The sequence below is a fragment of the Aphis gossypii genome, chromosome 2, assembly GCF_020184175.1.
Source record: "Aphis gossypii isolate Hap1 chromosome 2, ASM2018417v2, whole genome shotgun sequence".
NCBI classification, from domain to species: Eukaryota; Metazoa; Arthropoda; class Insecta; order Hemiptera; family Aphididae; genus Aphis; species Aphis gossypii.
Window position 1 is genome coordinate 87,440,426 of NC_065531.1, and position 19,081 is coordinate 87,459,506.

At 26.2% G+C, this 19,081-nt stretch overlaps 2 protein-coding genes and 1 long non-coding RNA gene across 5 annotated transcripts; 1 reads left to right on the plus strand and 2 right to left on the minus strand.

Annotated features, from left to right (window-relative positions):
• Nucleotides 1-2,732: 2,732 nt before the first annotated feature.
• Nucleotides 2,733-10,747, minus strand: LOC114120101 (uncharacterized). 3 transcript variants are annotated; one of them, XM_027981921.2, is made up of 3 exons: nucleotides 10,447-10,747; nucleotides 3,410-3,541; nucleotides 2,733-3,319 (listed from the first exon to the last, which is right to left on the minus strand). In XM_027981921.2, the coding sequence occupies exons 2-3, from the start codon at nucleotides 3,467-3,469 to the stop codon at nucleotides 3,080-3,082; spliced, it is 300 nt and encodes a 99-aa protein (XP_027837722.1). In that variant the 5' UTR covers nucleotides 3,470-3,541; nucleotides 10,447-10,747; the 3' UTR covers nucleotides 2,733-3,079. The 3 variants fall into 3 exon arrangements, with proteins under 3 accessions (XP_027837722.1, XP_027837706.1, XP_027837715.1); XM_027981905.2 differs by having other exon boundaries at nucleotides 3,410-3,548; nucleotides 10,447-10,744; XM_027981914.2 differs by lacking the exon at nucleotides 10,447-10,747 and adding an exon at nucleotides 8,811-8,926 and having other exon boundaries at nucleotides 3,410-3,548.
• A 2,203-nt stretch (nucleotides 10,748-12,950) lies between these two features.
• On the minus strand, nucleotides 12,951-17,668 carry LOC114119583 (uncharacterized). Its single transcript, XM_027981180.2, has 8 exons — nucleotides 17,552-17,668; nucleotides 17,171-17,418; nucleotides 15,338-15,433; nucleotides 15,013-15,147; nucleotides 14,832-14,932; nucleotides 13,468-13,594; nucleotides 13,262-13,394; nucleotides 12,951-13,189 (listed from the first exon to the last, which is right to left on the minus strand). Exons 2-8 carry the CDS (start codon nucleotides 17,360-17,362, stop codon nucleotides 13,101-13,103), a joined length of 873 nt encoding a protein of 290 aa, XP_027836981.1. The 5' UTR covers nucleotides 17,363-17,418; nucleotides 17,552-17,668; the 3' UTR covers nucleotides 12,951-13,100.
• On the plus strand, nucleotides 13,601-15,117 carry LOC126549951 (uncharacterized). Its single transcript, XR_007603922.1, has 3 exons — nucleotides 13,601-13,967; nucleotides 14,764-14,907; nucleotides 14,969-15,117. It is a non-coding gene; the product is annotated as an uncharacterized LOC126549951 (long non-coding RNA).
• Nucleotides 17,669-19,081: the final 1,413 nt, after the last annotated feature.

Here is a 19,081-nt window from a genome sequence, read left to right on the forward strand (position 1 = left end):
CACCACGATGTAGGTATTCATTTCGTACGTTGATGCATATATCGACCTATCGGGACGCAACACTGGTTTATGAAATGGAAACTGTTTTGTAAATTATTATTCATAATTTAGGTAGTTTAATTTAATTAAAAAATTATTTTTTGTATAAGTTGTATTATTAAACAAAGTTAAAAGTTTTATTTTATGTAAACAGTGTTAGTGTGTTACCTACTATTATACAAAGTATTTTTTTTTTAAATTTTAAAAGTATTTTAATTTTTTGAAAGTTTTATAAATTAATTTATTATTAAAAGTTATTTGAAAATTAAAAATAAATTTAAAACGTGTACCTACTTTAATAAAATACTGAAAACGGTTGCCCATGGGCCATGGCCAGTGTCAAGCTCAACAATAGTTGACTTTTACTTTAGCATTCCGCATTCGCTTATTATACTAATTATACGCGCGGTTACGGGCGCCGCTACATCTACGTCGACGGTGGTGACGGTGACGTATGAGCACATGCCGAATTAACGTCAGCATTAATTGTAATTATAGTTTATCACAAATAATTATTTACAATTAATTAAATTTAATAGATTTTGATTTATACAAAAAAACTTAAATACGAAGTTTCTTGTAAGTTGTTTTTATTGTAGTAAAAAAAAAAACCAAAAATCGTTAGTCACATTTTTTTTATATACCTAACGTATAAGCGTTGTAAAGTTCAATTTTTTACGAAATACATCAAAATCCCGAAAATTTGCAAGTAATTTTGTAGTTTAAAATTCATACAATTTTTAGTATTTATAATATCTGAGGTCAAAAAATTCAACTAAAGTTTGCCATTAGTTTTCCTTCAAATATTGCTATTGAGAAAACTCGAACGTCATTATTGGAAAAAATGTTATGACTTATGAGCATCTAAATTTTAAATTTTTACGAAATCGCGTAACGATAACGATTTATCCTCAAACGGTTTTAAATATTTGTTATTATTCAAAAAGTATAAATCATAGATACTTGACAATTTCACTAGTTATATAATATATTAAGATTGGCATTTTCTTTACATAATTTAATTTTCCAAGTATTTCGTTTATTTTAACATTATAGGCATTTAAACTATTCATTTTTTTTTATAAATTTCGAAAAAAATATTTGAAAATTGAATACAAAGTTTATTATGAGTTAGTCTTACAGTGATTCAAAAATTTTAAAAATAAATAGGGACAATTTTTTTTTATTAGCGTTTGAAGTTAAAATATTGAAAAAATTCGTCGAAATCATGAATACTTGTAAATTATTTTGTAGTTAAAAATTAACGAAACATTTTTTATAAGTAGCTAAGAATTGACTATGACTTACTGAGATCGCTTTTGTTGATGGTCGAATTTAATGTACTTAGATTAGAACTGGGAATTTGCAATATGTGCATATTTAGCCATTCTTCCGGTTAATGTCGTGCAGAATCTAATAGGAACCTATCTTTATAAAGAATATATCTTTCCAATATCTTCCCTATAAATTTAAGATATCTAGGTACACCTAATTGAGGATCATCTGGCAGTGATTGCTGCAGATAGAAATAATGCATCTACACGCATCACTTCATATTTGACTTTATTATATTTTATATAGTATAAGTAACTAATAATATAATAATAAGTCATAATATATAACCCTATATAGGCTATAAGTACTTACTTATTGTATAAATTATTAATTAGTAGTACCTAACCTGGCTTTTAAATTAATTTTACATTGTAAATGTATAAGTAGTACGAGTATCTGACAAGTTAAAGAACAAAAGTACCTATGTTGTGATGCAATCTATTCATTTTAATGAACTTTTTTTTAGATTCATATTTAATTTTAATCTTCAAGATACCTATGTACATAGCCATCATAAAATGTGATTGTAAAATAAAATTCATATAATGGTTTTTGGATATTGATTATTCAGTTTAGTGTGTGTGTGATGGCCGATGGGTAGGGAAAAAGGGTTTATATAAAATGAACTTATGTTAATAGTAGATACATATTATATACCAACATAATTAAACTAAATTATCAATGTCTGAATATATAACTTTATTTAAAAAATTAAAATTGTATTATTACAAAAATAAATTACATTTTACGTAGATACTAGATAGGTACCTATAGTATAATAAATTATATTATAGTATACAATAGATAATACATAATGGTTTATGACGTTATGTATTAGGGAACAGATTGATAAATAGAAATCAGTCAATAAGTATCTTTAAATTTGTAAATACATTTTTTTCAGCACTCAATTACATTTCTGCAAACGATTTATTACAAAATAAACATAGCTACGTATAAAACACATGTAAATAGCAATCACTGCAGTCGATAAATATTAAATTAAAAATTCAGATGTATCTAATATGAAACCTACAGATACATTTCTCATTTAATTTATTTTTATACGGTTAGACTTTTAGATGTTACAGTTTCCAATGTATCTATATAGAAAATAGAAGAAACTGACAAAATATATGTCTACTTCACTATATACAAGCACCATAAATAAATTGAATTATTTTTAGTTATTGTATCTGAGAACAACTAAATCTAAAATTCTGCGAACCCTTAAACTATAGATAACTTGCCAAAATATGCAGTTATGCTATACTTTATTTTGTATACAAATATAAAATATGAAATATAAAGTAGCTAAGTACTATACACACTTAGGTACACACACACATACACATAGGTATATTTTATAAAAATTTATAATTAGTAATAATATTACCTAACTCATGTATTGCAACAATATAATTATCGGTAAATAATTTTTTGAACAAAAATTGCAAACACTAAGAAGGCGTTATTCTATACAGTATCTCCATTTTACAAACGTATAACATAGAAAATTTTGCGTGACAACTGACAAGGTACAATGAAGTGTATTAAAAGTATCACATCATCACTTATGTATGGTTGTAAGCTCAATAAGAATGCTCAAAAGTGAGTTAATTAAACTTGAATGGAGTATAGTAATATTATTATTAATTAGACACTTTTTAATATTTTATTAATATTATAAGCAACGGTTTTGACATCAATATTCGTCGTAATTGTAATAATCATCGTTTTTATTATCGTTGTAATAATCGTCTTCTGCGTCTTCTTGTCGATAATCGCTGTCCTGAGGAGCTAACACTCCGTCGCCGAATTCTTCAGCCGCTTCTCCCATGCCGATCATATTGGCGAAACCGTAAATCAGCCTATAGAATAGTAACTTGATAAACTTCATCATTGTTGTCTCCTTCTGTTTCTTCAACTTCGAACCACTTGTCCACTAAAGAATTGTACACAGAAATACAAAAATTCATAGTAATTGATCTATTTTCTCTGTTTCATTTAGTATGCAAACGACAGATATACTCACTTCTATCATACAAAATAAAGCTAGGCATAGGGCTAACATCAAGTGACGTAGCAATGTCATTTTACGTTTCCGTGGTAGAAAATATCGATTGGACAGTAATAATATCTTTTGGTATTTCACATCACGTCACGTCTGAAAACTATAAAATATAAGAATTATGAAAAGCGAAAGTGTCTGCATATGTGTACTATATAAATGCTATAAATGCACTAAAAGCTGTATTTTTGAATTTAAGTTTTTAATTTTATAAATATATTAATCGTATAAACAAATTAGAAATTACTAACTAGGTAGTAATTACTACCTATCAAATACCTACACTTATGCACTACATGTGTACTTATAAACCTAGGTAAGCTGTAGGTACCTAAATCTTTATTAACTATTTAACTATAACCCTTTTATATCTATTATAGTGTAATGATGTATGAATGTATAATTAAATAATCTACAGGGTTGAGGATATGTTAATTTAGATTGTTAATACTTTTACTAGATTATTTTATTTTTCATAAACCTCCACATAAAGAGAGTATTTATAACGGGGTTGCAGAAAGTGGCAATTCGTTGTAAAGTTTAAACGATAGTCGATAAGTATGTTTAAAAAATTTTAAAGCTTATATTATATAACATAGGTATAGAGCGTATAGTACCTACTTATGTTTACTGTATTCAGTAATGTACCTAATTATTTAGGTGTATTATAGAACTATAGTTGTAATTTGTAAGTGAATGAAACGGAATGTATTTTAGAATTATTATTTCCTAGTTATTAACGCATAACTATTATAGATCGAGAACTCGGGAGAACTATATAAAGTGATTTTAGACTAAAAGTATAGCGTATAGACTTTATAGAGATAACGATCAGTTTATCGTTTTAAATTTGATTGTAAAATCGTGAGAAATCGAGAAACATTTTATCATTAATATAACACATCAACGATAGACATTGTTATTATTAATTGTATTGTGTTTAATATATCATAGGTACTAACTGTCGTTTGTCGGTATTATTACGGCACCTATAGACGATGGATGTCAGAATGGAAAATAAAGTAACGGAACCTCCTAAAACTGGTCTCCGATAGTCCAGATCACCGCGTCCTTGACTTTCTAACGACATTTTATTACCTATATATTAGGTACATTATATACCATGCGTATATATGAATACAATATAATATTATATACAGGGTGATTCACCATGTATGCTTGCCCTCATTTTTTTCTTATACTTATAATTTACCTATATATTTTAATTAGTACCAAAAAATCACAAAAATTGTAAATTGTGGTCTTTAAGTCTGTATAAAATTTTTATAAATAAAATGTTGAGTAACTGAATTATTAATAAAAAAGGGGGTTAGCATGCTCGTCGAATCGCTCAGTAATTATAGTTAATGAAGCGGTCGGTACCTATTTATAAGTGTCTAAGTCTAATACTCTAATGTTACGTATATAAATATGGTACAATAATTTATTGTATTATTAAGACTACACAATGCAACTGCGTCACATATTATATACTTATTAGCATTAATATTATTTTCTCAACACCCCTGTAGTCCAGTGATCAACAGACGACAAGAGTTCTTCTTTTAAAAGTTTCGATTTATTTAAATAACGCGTTCGTCGCCGTCTCATTGATGATCTATTATCTATAGAACAATGTAATATTATAATAATATTGTACGTCACGTGGTGACAGTCATTCATTAATCAAACATCACGCCGAACAATGGTCATCGTTGCATCCGACATTCATGCAATGCAGATGAGCGACGCGTATATAATAATATGTTTAAAGCAAATGATTGGGGACCTCTGAAAGCGCCTATGTCTATTATAATATATTGTACACAAAATATCGTGTATTATTGATTAATGATTATCATGATAATTGTCTATAATTCATATGTATATTGTATATATATGTAAATGTGTGTTGGACAAAGTTTCTTTTCGGGGAATATCATAGACCTGAATATACAGAGTTTTCTCGCCAGAATAATAGCAATCGAATGATCGGATGAAGTGGTTCTGTATCGTTCGCGATTCGTACGCAGCCCGCTGTAATAGTCAATAGCCGACGGGCTCGTTATACCGGATCCTAAACATCGATTCAAATCGTAAACAATACGCTATTTTTTAATCACGGCTATTTTTACGAAAACAATATAATATAAAATATTTACAAATCGATTTCCCTTGAAATAATACAGCGGCGTTGATTGTAACTGAAAACGTTAGACGTATCAATATTTATGACATTCAATATTATTCAGTACACATGATAATTTAGAAATGATAATTATATTAGTCAATAGGTATACATTATACACGAAAAAAAAATTTATCGCACACAAAATCGATAATTATATATATTATATTTTGTGTCTATATACTTGTATTATTTTATATCTATATATATTATAATATATTGTACGTCACGTGGTGACAGTCATTCATTAATCAAACATCACGCCGAACAATGGTCATCGTTGCATCCGACATTCATGCAATGCAGATGAGCGACGCGTATATAATAATATGTTTAAAGCAAATGATTGGGGACCTCTGAAAGCGCCTATGTCTATTATAATATATTGTACACAAAATATCGTGTATTATTGATTAATGATTATCATGATAATTGTCTATAATTCATATGTATATTGTATATATATGTAAATGTGTGTTGGACAAAGTTTCTTTTCGGGGAATATCATAGACCTGAATATACAGAGTTTTCTCGCCAGAATAATAGCAATCGAATGATCGGATGAAGTGGTTCTGTATCGTTCGCGATTCGTACGCAGCCCGCTGTAATAGGCAATAGCCGACGGGCTCGTTATACCGGATCCTAAACATCGATTCAAATCGTAAACAATACGCTATTTTTTAATCACGGCTATTTTTACGAAAACAATATAATATAAAATATTTACAAATCGATTTCCCTTGAAATAATACAGCGGCGTTGATTGTAACTGAAAACGTTAGACGTATCAATATTTATGACATTCAATATTATTCAGTACACATGATAATTTAGAAATGATAATTATATTAGTCAATAGGTATACATTATACACGAAAAAAAAATTTATCGCACACAAAATCGATAATTATATATATTATATTTTGTGTCTATATACTTGTATTATTTTATATCTATATATTATAATATATATTATTATGTATGTCACCGAATGTCCGTGTATCTATGTAGGTAATGTAATGTCCATATACTTGTATAAATAGGTAAGTTTAGTATGTATAGTGTATAGTATATTAATTATTATGTTGATGTGGACTAATAACATATTTCATTTTTAGCTGGTAGTTTTTAATTAATAAAAATGTATCTATAATAATATTGTGAAAATATGTATTAGGTATTATACAAGAAATGTATGAATGATTTTGATAGTTATTGGTGTTATTTTAATTTTAAAATTTATTATTAAAAATTTGGTATTTCTTTTTCTTTTTTTTAATAAAAATGCATCCTAGCCATTATAGATTATAGAAAATGTATAGAAGTGTGCTTAAAATTAAAATAATAGATAAAATAAATAATAATTATTGATTTATATTTTTAGTAGAAATGTACTATTTTTATGAATATTAATAATTCGATTGTTGCGGGGGCTGTGCTGAGTATTATTTGAACCTTAATAATTTTTCTATAGCCAGCGAAGTTATACATATTATATAGCATTATTTTAAAACGTATTATTAAATTGATAAAATATAAAAAATTCACAAATAAAATTTAAATTGTTAATCACGTGCTAATGGAAACTTGAGCTTGAACTTTTAATATCATTGATTCCATATTAGGTTTTATATTTAGAGACTTCTACTCTTAAGTCTGATTCTACCTTTAATTTCGTCGGATATTTATTTTTTATTATTATAAGAGCTGAAAACACAGAATACATGCGTACTATCCAAATAACACCTAGGTAGGAAATGACTGTTATCAACATTTGCGGCTGAAATTGTCCAAATATACGTACCTATACGATACGAATTACGAACAATTTAAAATGGCATGTTATTGTAAAGATATTGAATAAAATTTTGTCCATATTATTCTTGATGATCCCCGGTATCGCGATCCCCTGGTTAAAAACCACTATTTTAGGCCATTTAGAGTATCAAATTTCCACAGGCCTATCTACAAGTGATAAACGAGCAAATAATATACGCCTACATTTAAATGATTATTTCAATTGTTCTCTTAAATGCTCGTAGATTTATAGCATAGTTATATTTTTTAGAGAAAAACAAACCGTGAAAAACTGATTAAAAGTATTTTTTATTTTTAATAGCTTTTATTATATCATATAATTTATAGTTGTCTAATTAAAGTATAATTATATTACACATATATATTGTACAATTGTACAAATTAATCAGCGTTTTCAAGAAACATACTGAAACAAAAATAGTTTTCAAAAGACAATGAAAACGACTCTTCCCTAATAATAAATATTTTAGCTCACCTTACACTACTTCCATTCATAGTATCTTATTATATCGATATACAAATAGTAAATATTATTATATAATAATATATTAGTCTACTAATTACTATAATTACTATCTATGTAGGGATAGTAGGGACAGCACTTGACATCAAAGTGTGAAACTATAATAATACAAATTGTGGTATCTGTATAAGCTATCTGTACGATATTTTATGTTTAACTACGTATGAAATTGGTATATAAATCACAGTAAATAATTGCACATTATTATGTATCGTTAAATTAAATCGGTTTTTAATTTGATTTAAGTTAAAACGTGTAATTTTACATGAAAGCATTGACACGTTATTGTTATGCGCTAGAAAGTTAAACGGTTTATGTAGGTACCTAATAAATTTAAGTCGTTTTATAGTTACAATAAGATGGACAATCAGTTTAAAAAAAAATATTTTTTCTTAAGCCATGCATGATATTTATGGTATGGAAAATAGAAAAAGAATGTTTGTAGTATTTATCTACCTAATTAACAATATTTTTAAGTTGGTCATCTTATTAATTATAATATGATATGTAATTTTTTTTTATTTTATAACAAAAAGAATTTTGATTAATAATATTATTGAAAAATATGATTTTTACCTCCAACTTAATCTCAGAATTATACGACTTAAAACAATCAGACATAGATGACTAGTATTAAGCTGTCGGAACAAATACACAAACACAATACAAATAAGACTAGAGTACCTATACTGATAAATTAATAACCTATTTTAAATTAACAAAGAATGATTACTTAAAGCAGTACCTATACCTAATATTTATTATGTTATAACTATAAGTATTTAATGATAAATTATACATTAAAATATTAAATATGTATAATAGCAAATAATTACTGTGTAGGCAAGTATATGACATGTGATGTTTCTGTTAAAAATGTTTACATTGATACATTTTTTGGAGATCTGAAGGCAAAGTCCCGATGCAACAGTCTTGATTCATCTATATACTATTGAATATTTAAATCCTCCTCCTCTATAGGCTATAGTATTTTTTTGGAACTTAAACTAGGGATTAAGCTAAAGTCACGTTTCGGAAGTAATTTGCGATAGTGTGAAGTTTTCAGTTTAATAAAAAAAAATACAAGCACATAATATTGTTACTTATGGGACTATGGTAATAGTAAATGGTTACACTCGACTTATTGCTTTGAGATTAATATATTTACCATCTGTGTGGTATTAGGATTTAGGGCATTTAAAAAATAACATTTGAAGGTATTCGAAACAGACTATTTTTTATGATAAAAAGATTCATTTTCATTCTGAATACTGATCGTCGATCGATCTAGTTACGTGTTACGGATATTGAAAACAAGTTTAAATTCCTAATCTTGTCTTGTTTAAATCCTACTAACAATTGTCAAACAAATTTGTACATTCACTTATTATTAATATTTAACTTTAAAATTGTCATATATATTTCGGTTATTCAACAACACTAATAATTATTAAGCTTATTCTGATAATTTAATTGAAAAAGTTGTTCGTTGAATCTAAAGTAAACGTGTTAAAACTTTCAAATTCGTTTTCAATATCATATTTATTCATTATTTTATTCATTTTTATTTTATTTGTTTAATTTAAATTTTAAACACCTGTAAGGTTGAATATTTAATGTAAGATTCCTCACATTATAAGTTTATCATAGGTACTGTGTAAAAAAATGACGTAAAGTGACATGCTTATCAAAATAAATTATGGATAGAAATTGTTCATATGAATTGCAGAACAAAAATGCCAAGGGAAAAATCTTCCGAGGAGTAATGTTGGATAAAAATTACTGATCGACCATAGGTTATAGATATACGATGAAACATTCTCAAATAACAATTAATGTTGTATTATCCATACAACATTTTTGAATGAAATGCGATTGAATACATATTTTTAAGGTATTGAATGAATACATTACTATTTTCAATTACAAATATATATATACTTATGGTTGATATTTATAGATACTATATTAACGAGTTTAACAATATTACAAAAAATTAAAATCAAGTATGATCCTGTACAATGATCAATGGTACAATACTACGTGCATCATGCACTTGCTTACCTATCGTTGATATTATAGATAATAATATCATTTATTCGTACATTTTAGCAATTTATAAATAATTTTAATAATAAATTATTAACAATAGTGCTTTTAATTTGTTTACTAGCTCATGGAGGGTCATATAGGAAAATATTATAGTATTTCAATCCAAAATAAATACTTTAAAATATATTAAATTTTATATAGTAGTTATCAAAGTAACTCTTTAAATGGATAAATTATTTTCGATTTTATTCGTTAAATAAAAAAAAAAAATAGATTATAATATAAAAAAAAAAAATAATAATAAATAGTAATTTTATTTCAATATGAATAGAAATAATTAAAACACGTTTCACTATAATAGGTACAAAAATTTAAATTACAAAAATTACATTTTAGTAAAAACGTCTGTTCATCACTCACCTGGTAGCTATATTTACTTATTATACGCTTATTATACAGGAATAGGACCACACTGTAAAATTAAATATAATTCGTGTTAACTCGGACACGAGATTTTGTGGGGAAGATAAAAAAAATAATAAGTATCAACAACTATGTACACGCATATGTGGTATCGCGGCTACATTAGGTATGTAGTAATATATAGGTAACGATGAGTACTTCGTAATAGTTAAGCTCGGTCACGACTAAACGCGAACACATTTCCTGATCCGTTTCTAGACGCAGTCATATGCGCCAGCTATACCTACTTACTTAGTTACCTACGTATACATACAGGTATCTGTAGTTTCTGGCAGTCTATTCGTTGTATATCGTCTCCACTAACTGTATTCCCTCTCTCTTGTACTGCTTGGCGCGTATATAGGACCAGCTAAAAAATATCTACGCACAGTTGTAAACACCTTATACATTGCGGTAGTCAATAAAAATTGTGATATATATGTATATGTGTGTCCGGTCCTAAGAACAGACGTTGAACAATTAATATTATTATTCGCCACGCTCGCGCGTGTCGATACTGCAATCTATATCCGACGGCCACAACGCTCTCGGCTGTCAATATATTATATTATATACCTACCTAATAATATATTACGAACATAATATTTGAAGTTATACCATCAGGACTTGTATATCATTCCTAAGCCTATATAATCTGAACTTGCAAAACAATTTTACGTTTATAACCTAAAAACTACGAATCTGTGCCCCAAACGAACAATTTAATTAGATTTATGAATGTAATACTATAACCTATATTAACATATGTATTATATATTTACTATAATAATACAATCTGCATTTAATGTATTAATTTACTGATAATTTTTTTTTCAAATTATTAACCATACGTAGGTACATTTATTTAATTAAAATATCAATTAAAAATGTCTATTAATATATTATATAAAAAATCGTTAAATCGTTTTAATTATAAAATATTAATAATAAAAATGAATACAAAATTTTATTACTATGTAATTGGTAGTAATATTGTCCATAAATGCTCCATTTCCAAACGTTTTCTAAGTCTAGTACTTTAATTGTTAGCTTATTGTAATATTGTATTATGTATTGTGTATAGGTACAGATTGTAAATTTTCTTTATAAATAAATTGTAAAAAATTTTTATATACGCTATTGAATGTTAACATAAAGATATTAGATAGGTTGTAGGGTTTGATTTATTAAAAATATAAAAAAAAAATTGTGTTGAACTATTTCAATATTTGATATTATTTATAATTATGACTTATATTATGTGCTAATGTATATTTCCTATACAGAATTTTAGGTATCTATCTATCAGCGCAATTTCAAATTCATATTTACTGCGTTTTCATAGTGAATCGACTACACTCCATCGGTTGTTTAATACTAATTACCATATGTCTACCACATCAGTGACAGGGCTGTCGTTATAATATAGAGTCACATGAGAAAGTTTATCGGATACCAATATGTTTCTTGACACTTCCCACTTATCATCTGACCATATGATTTCTGGTTTTTAAGTGTTGACCTACAATTTAATATAATTGCAATGTTCATACTAAAATTGATTTATTTAAAAAAAAAAAAATTATCAGGATAGTATCGATAGGCATTTGTGTAAACTGTAAATTTACCTTTATATCATATATTATTATTTAATAACGTTCTTTAAGTTTCGAAACAACTTATTCGATCACAAAGTCCAAATATGAGTTAATAATATGTACTGGAAATATTAATTAAATAGTCAGTATATACTCTCTACAAATAACGGGTAAACTATATTTAACACATTTGAATTAGTTTAACAAAATGATAGTAGGGAATTTCAATCGTGACTGAATTCATTTTGTTTGTGTTCAAAAACTATAATAACATTATTAACAGACAACAGTATTTTCTTCATAAATGACCATATCGGTATATCATAACTGCACCTAACCATGCATTTAAATTAGGTAGGTACCGTAAGATAAATATAACGTATGGAAGACGATTCGTGTACTACGTGTAGGTACTATAACGTGAAGTAATAATATAATATAATGTATGATGAGTAGGTATTTATTCTCACGTTAATTATTATTTCTCATCACGATTTATGTAAGATATATGTCGTTCTATTTACCTATATCCGTAGTTATAAGACAGAATTTTGAACTATAAAGGCTTAGAAATATAAATGACATTAATTTCATTGGTACCTACTGAATTGAAAAATATAATACACAATAGTGTACCTACTGCACATAATATGATGAGATGTGTTTTGATTTGAGTAGGTACATACTCGTATTATACGCACTGTCGTAACTCGTAAGTATAGATACTACACAATATTATACTAAGATTTGTTGTTATAGTACTGTTAGTAGTTACTATACGCGTTATACTGCAGAACGACTTTTATTGTCTATTTGTGTTTTAAATTCGTTAAAAATTTAAGAATACCGAAAAATTATAATGAATAGGTAGCTGTATAGTTTTTAATTTTTTAACTACTTTACAAATATAATAATTTCATAAAATACTATTTTTTGTAAATAATGCATATTCGATAATATAAATAAAAATTTAAATATTTTAAGCTTTTTGACTAAAGTAGGTCTATTTGATTTTTAATCTAAGTAATAAATAATAGCTATGCTATTGGAAGAATTGTTCAACGGTAGATACTGAAAATCCCAAATAAAATTGTTGAAAACCACTGCACAACAAACAAAACAGTTCATCAATGATTATTAATATGGATTATTATAAACTATACAGGAATACTTACGGGTATGGTAAGTTTCTAAACGTCCATCCAAATGATTACATATTTTTGTACAGGTGTTTTTAGGCACCAATCGATAATTAAATGTCCCACTTATCTGTGATACCGCCACTCTGCTATTATAGTACATATTGATCTAAATAGAAATGTATTTGATATGAAGAGCATGTGGATACAGCTGCCATTTTAATTGTTAATTATTATTATACTTGTTTATAATGGTAGGTTTTATACTTGAACGACATAATTGTCCAAGTTTCGGAAGAAATGCTTAAAAATGAATCCGGCCTGTATAAAGCTCGCATAATTTTTCCTTGGACGTCATCACAATTTCTCCTTGAAAACAATAATAGGAAAATAATCGAGGTGTAAAATTGTTCAGTGAACACAAATGGGTCCTGGGTTATTTAAAGTAGATAGGTAACGTATATGTATGATAAGACTGATAAGTACACTGAGTCGCGTCATTCGGACGCGGCTAGTTCAATTCGAGACAGTTGGACAATTTAAATTCATTTTTTTTAAAGTCTCATTTTTGAATGAAAATTGTCGTAGTCTAATAGTTGATGTTCGTCAAAATTACGACGATTAAATTACGTATACAAACAAAAACAAATCAGAATTCACTTTATCATACAAACCAATCTGTGACTTAACTAGTGTGGTATTGTAAACTGCGTCAGAATACAGATACCGGTTAGATATAAAGGTACGTAATAAAAACATTTAATGTAAACTCCACCACTCACTAGTTTTATTTTCTTGTCAATAATGGGCTTATGGAAAATCCGTCCATACCTATTAAGGCTTTTTCACATTATGTACGATGAAATTACTAAAATTTATATTAGCTTAATGCGTAAAATTGATTTATTTATTAATAATAGGTACTTAAAAATGATTGTATCGTTTTAATTTTTAGTTCACAGTTCAAAATAATATGACATGGCATACTTACATAGTTTATGATTATTACTATTATTTATTATTTATTTAATTATGTAGATAATTCAAATTACAATAATATTACATATTATTATATGTGTTCAGCCAATTATCTTTTTATTTTTTTGATATAATATTATCTATAAAATAATTTTTATATTTTAAATAACTAGATAACTGACTTTTAGATATTAAGCGTAATTATTATTCATATAATATTCTTATAATAAATAGTATATATTTGTTATTAATAAGTAAAATAAATTTTTATTACAATTGTATAACATATATTAATCTCAAGTTAGGTTCCCTGATTTTTTTTTTCACTGGCGGAGTTTACAATTTTACTTTGTTATTTTTCTTAACGGAGGGTTTCATTAAACAAAAAAATATTTGTAATTGAGTGGGTCTAGTAGGTATAAGTACTACGGTAGGCATCTAAAGTAAAAAAAAGGATCCAACTCTATACCTAAGTTTTTTATTGTTACCATTAATTCCCCACTGCTTCGTTACAATATCCAAATAATATAACAAGATTAGTAATTATTTTTTATAATTAGTTCAAGTAACGCGAGCATTATGGACTACGGGCAATTTAGGTTGATATTAAATGACTAACTATACTAACCAATGCATAAACCATCCATACTTCATTTCGATTGCTCGTAAAGGATCGATCTTTAAGTTGGATTCATAATCGCAAGGTAAGAGATCTCCGATTAAAAAAGTCTTGATAAACAAAACACAATTGATATAATATTATAGGAATTTTCTCATTACAAGCAGCAAACTAAAATGATAATACCTACAAGCGCTATGTCTTCAACAGTGACATTGGTTTTAACATTGCTTTGGAACGCAACAGGCCAATTGAGATCTGCGTACGATTCTAAAACGTCTTCAGGTTTGAAAACAACATCCACTCGATCGATACTTTCACATGACTAAATAAATGAACAAACATTATTATACACTTGATTAGCACAAATTATATATCTTTATGGCTATGTGTATTGTGTGTATACAATAATTAATAATTTACCTATTTATAGGTGTAGATAGCAGGTGTCAAGATACTTAAAATGTTTGTGTGTACACTATAGTTTTATTATTATTATTATTATTTTGACTTACATAACATTCCGATTCACTAAGCTCGCGTTCTGGGATTTTTTTATACACTAAACATGAATCGTGAAGTAAATTTTTGAAATTGTTCAGGTCTATTAACTGTAAAGGTTTTAAATAAATAATAATTATTATAAATACTGAGTATTTGTTTTAAATTCCTACAAATAAATTTATACAATATAAAACATAAAAGTATTTGATAAATTAAATAGAGACAAAATTAGTAGATGTAGATTAATCCCCCACACTCAGGAAAAATACGGTTTTGATTACTATGATTTCATTTCACTGATTTATTATTTTCTTAAAATTGATGACAAATTTCATAATTACAAAGATAACTGAATAATTTTAAAAATATTTTCTTTAAAATAAAAAAAAAATACTGTATTTCATATTCATCTGACTTAGAAATAATGAAAAATATCTTAATTTCTACGCATAATTATTATAACATTGAATTAATAAAAATTAATCCTTAAATTGTCAAAAAAATGGTTTAAAACCAATAACTTATTACATTAAAAATAGGTAGGTACCTACATTGAAATCAATATTTACATCAATGATATTTTTCTTGGTAACCAAACAATTTCCCCCGACTGTTTTTGGCGTAGTAGGACATTTTCCTCTCATTTTTTTTTAAGTTTATTATTTAATAAAATATAATTTATTTTTCATAATTATAATCAATTATACTATAATTAACTTTATAAATTTATATTATAAATTACATTTTTTTTTTTCATTAATATAATAAAAATTGTATAATAAAACGTAAAAATGATTTTTGTTTTAAATTTTTTTCACTTAACGAATTACGAGTTACAATCATTAAACCACTATTAAATCACTACAGCTGCTTTGACAATTTTTATACAAAATTACAAAATCTTCGCTCATGACGATATAAGATTGTAGAAAAATCTTATCTAATAGTCTAAATTAAATGATTAAGATAGTTTTTGACAACCCAGCAATTGATTGGGTTTTAGATACAATTTTAGATTTCAATGCTACTAGCGAATATTACAGTATGCTAGTACTATTATTTTTTATTTAGACAATCTTTTAAGTATAATATTACTACTATTTTATTGTTTCAAGTATTTGAATTAATCAAAAATAGGTATACATCTACTATACCTAAAAGGTAATAATAGTATAATTGATTTTATTTATGAAAAAAAAATAATTTCTTATTAAATAATAATTTTTTTAAAAAAAATGGGGGGGGGGGAAATGTCCTACTACACCAAAAACAGTCGGGGCGAAATTGTCTGCCATTCATTTTTCTTATACCTAATCAATGTTACTGGGTATCATAATTCAAGTTTTTTAAAATAGTATTCGTTTTAACTTTTTAAGAGAACTATAAATTATCTTAAATCTAATGTTAATGAAATAATAAAAATGTTTCGTGATTTCTTAATTTAATGACTGTAAAATGTTATTGAATTACGATTCAAAATATATTATTTTTTTTTTATAATTTATAATAAACAAAATATTAGTCAATTAGAAGACATGTTTATACATATTATACTATGAATCACACTGATGTGTTGCGATATTAAATTTAAATCGTCGATTAATTGTTTAAAAATTATACAAGCAGAACTCGGTTAAAAAATGCGCGTGATCTAGTATTCTAGTTATAGTAATGTAAAATGTTGGTATCTTTTTTCCAAACTACCCAGTACCTACCTAATCATTTATAAATTATAATGCTTCATTAATCTAATAAGAAATTATATAAATTACCTATAGTATAAATACCGATGTGTCCGCAAGACAATTTTTAAGATATTATTGACTATTATATAGTTGTATTACCTGCATCACAGTCAATTTTAAGATAGCACGAACATATTGGTTGACGGTATAATTTTGCAATGCCATGGATACAATAAGTAAAGCCGCTACAGTACCCAAAATCCACATCGTTTTACACTTAGTCATGATTTTTCTGTACGCGTTATCGGAAGAACACTTATGACCGACACGTTCTGTTGAAGGCACACACATTTCGTTAATTTCAGTATGGATTTATGTATTGCCAATGTAGGTAGGTACCTAAAAATCTAAAATAATAATATATTTTATTAAAATTAAACTATAAGCACTAAAGGAATAAATTCTAAATTTCTGCAAACATTATAATGATGAACAATGTTTATAAGGTATAAATACGTAATAAGATAATTGATTAATTACAATTTGTGTATTAATAAATATATAAATAATGATTGTTGTATTATATATGCTTCTCATTAATAGTTTACGAAGTTGAACTATTTGGATGCTAGTAACGTTTTTTCTCTACGCATCACGATGGAATACTCGTATATCTGGTGTTATACCTTTTTTCAGTTACTACCCTTTTTCCCGATTCACTGATCTGAATAATTAGATTAAAAGCTTGTTTACACTTGATAAACACTCTTAAAGGCTAACTTACTAGTTACCATCATCGATTGAAATTTGAAATATACATTACTGAGCGGAAGTTACGATAATATGATGAAATATTATATGCGTATGATACAGGGTGATTCCCCAATCATGTTTACCTTAATTTTTTCCTTTAATAATGAATTTCTTCAAATTCTGATCTTTGAATATTTAAAATATATATTTTCAAATTCTTATATTACACTTAGGGAATGTCTTGTGGTAATACAAGTTTATATTTTTCAAAATATAAGATCTCCTTTTTTACAGTAGGTATATGTATTGTAAATTAGTGGATATTTTTATTTATTTATTTATTTTTTGATTTAAAAATCAAAAATGTAATTTTTTAGTTATTAAAATGTTTAAAATAAGAATAAAAGTCCCTAACATTTTTTTTTATAAAATATATATAATATATTATTTATTATATTTGGAAAATTTTCAGAAATTATAAAATGTTGATAGTTTGATTTTAATTACTAAAATGTTCAAATAATAGAATCCATATTCTCCAAACACATTATTATAGTAATATATACCTAAGTCCCATATCCTAAAAACATAAAAACACAGAGTTAAATAACTGCATCATTGAAGAAAAGGGAGATGAACGTGCTTGGTAACCCTGTATAAATATAATATATTATATTATATTGTATTTTGTGTTTATGTATTGGTACCTATATAATACCTAGTTAATAAGCTACCTATAACTATTATTTATTTAATATTGTAAAAGTGGTTTTATTAAATTTTTTAAATGTATCATAAAATGGTAGGTATAAATTATATAGGTAATGTTGTATAGACAACATTTTTGTTGTAAACAATAAACATTTAGTAGTTAATACTTAATACAAGTGATGTAAAAAATATATAAATATAACAACAATAAATTATAATACAGTAAGAAAAAGTATATAGGCTACAACATGGGCATAGGCGCAGGTGATATGAGGGGAATGAATCCCCCATGACCATTTTATACACATATTATCTATATACTTTATACATTATATCAATAATAGAAAAAAAAATTTATTTTACGAAAATTAGCTAGTTTTTTGGGGTATATATATTCCATCCCCCCAATGAAAATTCCTGTCTACGATTGATTTGCAATATAGGTAACAATTTTATGACGAATTTGAATAATTGTTTAAGAATAATACCTATATAAAATATGAAATATATATAATATATTATATATTGTGTGTATTTGCTGATTATTTTGAAAATTAATAATTTTATTATTAATCATAAAATAATAAATTAAAGAATTGAAAATGG